General features: G+C 33.8%; 1 protein-coding gene across 1 annotated transcript; it reads left to right on the plus strand.

Moving 5' to 3' along the window:
* The first annotated feature begins 1,889 nt into the window (after positions 1-1,889).
* LOC145042732 (uncharacterized) lies at positions 1,890-3,941 on the plus strand. The gene is made up of 8 exons (XM_078991201.1): positions 1,890-2,179; positions 2,646-2,758; positions 2,852-2,923; positions 3,030-3,065; positions 3,168-3,213; positions 3,295-3,382; positions 3,534-3,591; positions 3,733-3,941. The coding sequence occupies exons 1-8, from the start codon at positions 2,101-2,103 to the stop codon at positions 3,781-3,783; spliced, it is 543 nt and encodes a 180-aa protein (XP_078847327.1). The 5' UTR covers positions 1,890-2,100; the 3' UTR covers positions 3,784-3,941.
* Positions 3,942-8,544: the final 4,603 nt, after the last annotated feature.

Consider the following 8,544-nt stretch of genomic DNA (forward strand, 5'->3'; position numbering starts at 1 on the left):
ATAGTCTTCTTCCAGATAGTATAGCCTCCCTCTCCTAGTACCATAGCCACGAATCTGGTGTGTCATAATGTCCTGAAATACACAATTATTCGGCCAAAAAGTAACATAGCAGTTTAGAGCTTCGGTAATCTGACTAACTGATAGTAAATTTGAAGACAACGAGGGAACTACTAAGACTTTGTTAAGCTCCATAGAGCTAGATACTTTTACAGTGCCTTCAGCTGTGACATTTTCGACTTCACCACTAGCTGTATAGATGTTCATTTGTTTAGGGGTATGTGATGCAGTTAAGTTGTCAAGGTTATTTGTCATATGATCTGAGGCTCCAGTATCGATTATCCACTCATTACTATGAGTATTTTTATATTGAGACTTACCAGAACTAGTGGAGGTGTGTGCTGCCATAGGAGGGGTTAGTTCTTGAGTCTCCGAGGTCGAGGTTGCCACTGAAGCTTGTCCGACTTTCTTTCTTGGCCTTTTTGAAAAATCCCACCAATCTGGGTAGCCAATTATCTCATAACACTTGGCTTTAGAGTGTCCTTCTTCTCCACAGTGAGTGCATTTGAAGGTGTTTCCTCCTCCTCCTTTTCCATTAGAACCCTTTCCTTTCGCAGTTCGGTTTCGTGTTGCAACATGAACCACACTATCTGATTCAACCGGTGTGTCTTCCATGGCTTGTCGCTGACTGGAGTCTTTCCTGATGTAAGCATAGCATGCTTCAAGACTGAGTGGTGGGTCTTTCCTTAAGCATTTGCTTCTTGCCTGGTTGAATTCAGAATCCAATCCAGCTAAGAAGATGTGGACACGGAACCTTGACAACATCTTGCTAGCCACAACCGTTTCATCAACTGTCTCTTCGTCTCCCTCCAATCGTGTATCAATTTCCTGGAAAAGGCTCACTAATTCATTGTAGTAAGTTGGAAGTGGACGTCCGTTTTGGCGGGTGTTGAACGATTTTCGATTCAACTCAAAGAGTTGAGTTTCATCGGTTCCATCATAAAACGTTTTCGAAACTGCATTCCAGATTTCTGCTGCCGTCTTTAATCTAATAAACCTGCGCATTAGGGTTGGACTCATGGAGTCAATCAACCAACTCTTCACTCGATTGTTATCTGTCGTCCATACTTCAATCGCCTTTTCATTCGTTGTGGGTTTCTTCGTTGTACCAGTGAGGAACCCTAATTTGTTGCGAGCACCAATTCGCATTTCCATTAATTGGGACCACAGCGGGAAATTTGTGTCATCGAGGATGATTCCGGTGGGGAAAGGGGCGTCCTGAACATTCTGGACGATAACAGGGGTAGAGGATCCTGTATCTGCGTCACCAGACCCCATATTGCTTCAATATTTCGAAGGATCAGATTTTGCTTCGCTCTGATACCATGTAGAGATTTAGCAGAATTCGTATGGATGAATAATTCCTGCGTTTTTCAATTAAATTGATCTTGAAAATGAGTACATACATTTATACAAGTATTAACAACTAACTCTTTTATCTACAACCTATTAATAAGGAATACAACAACCACTCCTATTCTTTAGCTCTCGTCAACATGTTTTGCATAAGATCTTACATCTCTTTTTAAACAAATAGCAAGTAACTATTAATGAAAAAATAAAAATAATACTAGTAATAATCATTAATTAGAAATAGACAACTAATGGTTACTTAATTATTAATATTGAGTTTGACAATATACCAAACTAATAATAGTTAAAGGGTCAAATTTAAAAAATACGAATTCTAAATAATATAGCACATTATTTTTAAAAATCGGCGAAGTGGGATGCCTAGTGGGCAATCCCGTGAGCAGTACATACACGTGGCAAGAGATGACTTGCTGAATGATGCAACTGGATGGCAGCCCGATTAAGGTTGAAAACGGAAGCAAATGGAAATTGTTATGAAATCTTAGACAAAACTTTAGTGACTTTTATACTTATATAATGTGTAATCTAAATATTAATATTAAAAAGAATTGTTAAGAATTCCATAGACGTTCAATCACCCAACCCCTGTTAAAGTTTGATTTATGAAATCGGAGTCAAAGTGAAGTCGGAAGCAGATTATAATTTAGAAAGATCGAAACTTTAAAAACGATGGGTTTCATCGGAGATTCGATCGGTTCGTTGAAGTCCATTAATGTCAGACAAGCATTAGAGCAGGCCATCACCCTGGGTACGGTATCCTATCTCTTTCTACAACATGTAACCTAGATGTATACCTTCACTCATTCATTTCTGATTTCTGATTTCTGCATATGATCCGAGAATTTGGGAATTAAAATTTTCATGTATTTCGATTCTTCTGTTCTCAGATTTTTTATACTTATGGAGAAAACCTAAATTTGCATTGAAGGAGAAGTTTCAGAGCATTCTTATTGTATAAAATTAGGAAGAGAAAGCATCAACACTCTTGTATAACTCATAATTTTAAGTTTTTATATCTGTGAATGAAGCTCTGGTTCTAATCAAGATTGTTTGTTAAAACAACTCAATAACGAATGATTGTTAATTTTTTAATGGTGTAGACAACAATCTAGATTCAAGCTTAATGGTGACATGCCAATGTAAAATGCGCCTTGATACATTTATTTTTTTTATCAGATTACTTAAGTCAAGATACATTTTGGTTTTGACTTCAGGTATGATTGTTTCATCTGCACTAATTCTATGGAAATTTCTGATGTGTGTGACTGGTAGTGAATCACCTGTTGTAGTTGTTCTTTCTGAAAGCATGGAGCCTGCATTCCAAAGGGTAAGTTTGTCCAATTAACTTTGTAAGAATTCTTTAATTTCTTCTTCATATATTTTCTTGAAACCGATGCCCAATTATATTTTATATCATCAGGGAGATATTCTGTTCTTACGAATGGGTGAAGACCCTATTCGAGCAGGTGAAATTGTTGTGTTCAACATTGATGTAAGACTTCCAATTTCTTTTTGTTACCCTAATCCTTTATGACTCTTTATCACTTTTCTGTTTAATCTCTAAACTTTTTCATTTTTTTTTAATAAATTTCATTCAGCGTCGTGAGATTCCCATTGTTCATCGTGTGATCAAGGTATTACATTTTTATAACCCTTGAGTTTCCACCAAGTAACATGGAATTTCTTTTTATTCATCTGCTAATTTAAAGTGTATATATTATTGGTTCTTTTTACAGGTTCATCAACGTAATGATACATCAGATATTGATATTCTTACAAAAGGTATTATTTTTTTTTTTTATAAATTTAGACCAATTCTCAGTTAAGTGCTCTTTTATGACAATCTCTCTCTCTCTCTCTCAGGGGATAATAATCCTACGAATGACCGAGGTCTATATGCGCCAGGTCAGCAATGGCTTCAAAGGCAGCATATCATGGGTAGAGCTGTTGGGTATGAGCAAAACATCTGTCACATGCTTTAGATTCAGTAATATTTGGAAGTCATACTAAAAAGTCAACCAGTCAACTATCTTTTTGGCTTTTTATACTATTTCCAAGATATCTACTTTGTTTCAAGATCTAAAAACACCATTTATTTGCAGGTTTTTACCTTATGTTGGTTATATTACAATCGTAATGACTGAAAAACCCATTATAAAGGTATGTATACTTTCTGATTTTTGAAAGTATAAAGTTGTAATAATAAAAAATTAAGTAATAATGCTATAAAACATAGAAAACAGAAAGTACATTACTATTTCTTGCATTTAGTCAATTCTGATTGATGTTGGCATCTTGCAGTATGTTCTTATCAGTGCTTTGGGTTTTCTGGCTCTTACATCTAAAGATTGATAACCAAGATTCCAGAAGTTTCCAGTTCTTTACACATATTTATCAGAGGTTAATTGGTAGTTGAGAATAGTTGTTCTGAATAGATTCAATCTTAACATCAACAAAATAAAACCAGTCATTTGAGGTTGGATGTTATGTTATAGCTGTCCATTTTTTCATTCAAGTTGAAGAAAGCTAAATTTGTTGGGTTTTACGTGTCCTTTATAAAGATTTTTTAAAGTTTTAGTTAACAATCAAATATTTTTATTCAAAAACAATTCCACTTGGCATTATAGTTTGTTCAAAACACATGTAAGAAGCGAGGTTCTATATTCTAAGACTACTTTTAGTGGTAGCTTTTGGCAAAACTTTTTACTATTTGAAAAAGTTTTTAGATAGTTTTTAACCATTGAAAATGAAAGCTTTTTTTTAATAGGTTATACCGTTTGGTAAAGTATCTATTTTGGCTTTTACATTTAATAACATTTCATTTTCCACCTTACTTATAACTCGATACTAAATTATTTGTATTAGCTAATCTATTTAAGTAAATGAACAAACTAAAAATAAAAAATATTTATAAAAAGTTATATAATTAAAATGTACTTGTCATAACTTTCAAACTAACACAAATATGAAAGATTAAAAAAACATTGTGCTACATCCATTTTTACATTTATTTAGATATTAATGCCAATTAATATTATTTTTCGTATGTATAAAATGACAAATTATTTGAGAAACTTTATAAAACATTTAAATAGATAATGAGAATAAGTTAATTTACCGGGAAAAAAACATTTGAAAAGGTTTAACCATTTGTGAAGGTTTGTGACATTCTGTTTTTGTTTGATAATCTTCTAAATATTTACATGTTACTCCACCATTTTAGGGGGTGTTTGGATAAATATGTTTTTAGCTTATTAGTTTATTGTGGTGAGAATAAACAGTTTTTTAAAATGTGTTTGATTAGTTTATTTAATTTATTCCTTCCACAATAAGCAATAAGCATCCCCCCACCCACACACACATTTGTGAAGGTTTGTGACAATGTCTATAATGAACACAATTGTCAATATTTAAATAAATGTTCATTTTACCATCGAATTTAAAAATAATGGTACATAAAAAATGACTTGCAAATAAACAATACGTCATAACCTATTTACATATCGAAGAATACAAAATATCAAAATGTTAAAAAAAAATAAACTCATATCAAGTCATTACTACATGTGACTAGTTATTTTAAATCAAATTATAAAAAGTAAAAAGTAATACATATGAAGCTTCCTAATCTGGATTTTTAGAAGGGAAAATAACTTAAAAAGCCAATGAAGTTTCCAAACCATTCAAAAAACCCCAATTATATTTTATCTATTTAAAAAAAACCCAACGAACTTAACATTTTGTTTAAAAAGTTCAACAGAGTTCCAAACCGTTCAAAAAGTCCCAATTTTGTTTTGTTTAAGTTCATCGGGGTTTTTTTGAACAGTCAAAACATGATTGAAGTTTTTTAAACGTTTTGGAAACTCCGTTGGTCTAACAAGTCATTTTTCCGATACGGTAATAAGTCACATCATCTGTTTCTCTTATTTGACTTTCAGGAAAGTGTAACTTGGTTAGGCTTTTTAGACAAAATGTTAAGTTTGTTGGGTTTTTTTAACAGACAAAACATAATTGAAGTTTTTTGAACGGTTTGAAAACTTCGTTGGACTTGTAAGTCATTTCTTTTTTTTAGAAATGCATCAACATTGTAACATGTTATCATACAGTTTGGATTTCTTTAAAGTAATTTATAAAATATTTGCTTTTAAAAAATGCATAAATATATATTTATAAAACAAATCAAAATGTAAAAACAAAAAAACCAATCTACACCAAATGAATCTATCCAAATGTGTATGCAATGAAAACGATTTAATATGCTTTTGGTGAATGAAATATAGTTATTAATATATTACATATATTCATACTTTATGAAACAAACATACAATTTTAAATAAAAATATTTTAAAATAATAAAATAAACATCATAATTCAAAATTCAAAATTAAAATTGCACCATAAAATCGTTAGTATTGATGGCATGTTATATTGGATCAAAGAAATTATATAATTAAATAAAAAATTTAATAACATTAAATAGTATACATATATCTTTATATTTGTTTTAATATTAGTGATGTGAATGCGTCTACATATGATAGACCCGGTAAGTATAAATTTATAGACAAAATTGTAAAATAGATCATCATGGTTTGTAAAAAATTATGGATATGACCTAACAAGTTTTCAACTTGCTTGAAAATTCCAAAACTACAGAAAACTATATTTCAAGGACATGGAGTAGCTCATACTCCGTTATATCAAAACTATGGGAACAAAAATGTACACAAACTCTAGACTAGCAAGATCTAAGCAAATACCTCATCAAGTTCCAAGCTGTATACCTCCAAATGATGCTTGAGGGTGAGATACTCCTGGATCTAGGTTTCCTTGAGCTTCCAAGATGATTCCACTTCCTTCTCCTTCCTCCAAGAACACAAAAAAAATACACTCTCAAGCTCAAAAAGGCTCACACAAAGGATTAGGGTTTGCAAGCGGCGATTGAGGGTTTGGACATCAACTACGTACATCGGTGTATGCATGAGTATGCCTCGCATACATGTAAAAACATGCATACCATATAAGGGAGCAATGGGACTAATTTGCAAGAAAATTTCACTTTAGGGTAAAAAATGTAAATTTACTAAACAATTAATGTTACATGGAGTACCTTCGAAGGTATTTGTTTACTTTTAATCCAGTGATGGCAAATCGTGTTGGGGTTCGTATTAGGAGATGTGGTGTAATGGAGGAAAATGAGTGGTGTTGGTTGTTGGTGTAATTGTAGTATATGAGAAAGGGAAAGTGAGAATCGACTTACGATGGGGGATTTTTTCTTGTTAGTGTGTGTGAGGTTTGGTAGCAATGATGGATGAAATTGAGGGTTAGTGGTACCTGTGAATGGTGTGATGTTGGCATTGATAGTGGCAGTGGGATGGGGTTAGAGTTTATCGTCTCGCTATAAGGTCGAAATGGGGTGGCATAAAGGGTGATAGATGTCAGTGGCAGTACAGATGGACATCTGGGGCATCGATTATATGTAAGGGTTAATGGGGTACCCTCTTCTAGGTTGTTGTAACGTCCCAAAAATAAGATCGAAAAATTTCATTTTTCAATTAATAAAACAATATCCCAAAACATCACCATAAATCCCAAGTGGAACAAATGTATCAAAACATCATAAAATATTAGAGTTATCATGAAATGTGGAATACTACTGTGTGTGCACTGCAATCACCCTGAACTCTTCCCTTTTGCACCAGAAGTACCTAAAACATAAACTGAAAATCGTAAGCACGAAGCTTAATGAGTTTCCCCAAAATACCACATACCACATGTAACATCCCAAAATCCAAGACCAAAAATTTCATTTTTAATTTAATAATTCATAAAACAGATTGTTGAAAACATCATTGAGTTATCACATATCATAAAAACCATAAGCCATATGTCTCAAAACAAGTCGTAATAATGACAGAGTACAAATCCCAAGAACATCATAGTGCTAAAAATAGTGGTGTGATGCGCTGCAATCATGTTGGCTCTTTTCTCTTCAAAGAAGAAGTACCTGAAACAAAAGCTGAAAACCGTAAGCACAAAGCTTAGTGAGATCCCCCATCATACCACATGCTATTCAATAAACATACTATCAGGCATATTAGGGTGCCCGACCTGCCCTGGTGAGCATATCAGTGTGCTCAAGCTACCCCTGTTAGGCATACCAGGGTGCCCAACCTACCTCTGTCAGACATATCGGGGTCTCCGACCTACCCCTATTAGGCATATTTGGGTATCCAACCGACCCTCCAATTTATCTTAACCGTTTACAGGGACTATTTCACCCCTACCATTACCACATAATAACATATCATAAACATATTGCTAGACATCTATTGGTACTATCTACCCCTTTGGTCTCTTTCAACTGGTAATCGGGGACTATTCCACCCCTCCTACCATTATCACATAATATTATAGCATCCTAGCACATAAAGCATAACAAATAGTGGTTTACTAGACAATTATCACAAAGACAATCATCTCAAATATAACAACTACTAGTAGGTCGGCGTTGGTGCCTTTGACCCACTTCTACTGGAAGGTAACTCACCTCGATAATTGGGTATAGCTGCAAAGACTCTTGCTCTGAAATTAAACTCTCTTAGACTCCTACACATAAAAATTTCCTTTAATTATGTAACATCCCGACTCCCAGGTATAAAGTTTAAAGTTTTTAGTCATGTTCTTGGACTTACTCGACGAGTTGGATGCCCCAAATCGTCATGTAGAAACGATTCAGACCTCGCGCATTTAAGGGGTCTACTCGACGAGTTGGAGGACCTCAACTCGACGAGTAGGAGCTGGGAAATGAAACCCTAATTTCCAGGGTTTTGCACCGTATTTAAAGGGTTATCAACCTCCCTTATCGTTCCTTTTGAGATCAGAAAAGCCTAATCTTGAATACTCTCCATTTTTGTGTGTAAAGAAGCTTGGAAAGTGGTTTTTGTGAAGAAGGCTTGAATTCTAAGGAGCTTGGAGTAAAGAGAAGCTTATGGATTTGACTCTACTTCAGCTTGACATCATTTTGAAGATAACAAGTCGTTACCTTCACTTATCTTTGGCTATATCTCTTCATACAAACGCTTAGGGCCATTTTCTATTGGGTTGAGGATT

Source organism: Lactuca saligna, chromosome 4 (genome assembly GCF_052625555.1).
Source record: "Lactuca saligna cultivar CGN05327 chromosome 4, ASM5262555v1, whole genome shotgun sequence".
Taxonomy (NCBI): Eukaryota; Viridiplantae; Streptophyta; class Magnoliopsida; order Asterales; family Asteraceae; genus Lactuca; species Lactuca saligna.

What these genes read in the sequence shown, in the direction of transcription:
- LOC145042732 (XM_078991201.1), top strand. Translation starts at nt 2,101, where the DNA reads ATGGGTTTCATCGGAGATTCGATCGGTTCGTTGAAGTCCATTAATGTC. An exon ending in TTGTTCATCGTGTGATCAAG is followed by an intron (nt 3,066 to 3,167) that starts GTATTACATTTT and finishes TTCTTTTTACAG; the next exon opens with GTTCATCAACGTAATGATAC. An exon ending in ATCATGGGTAGAGCTGTTGG is followed by an intron (nt 3,383 to 3,533) that starts GTATGAGCAAAA and finishes ATTTATTTGCAG; the next exon opens with GTTTTTACCTTATGTTGGTT.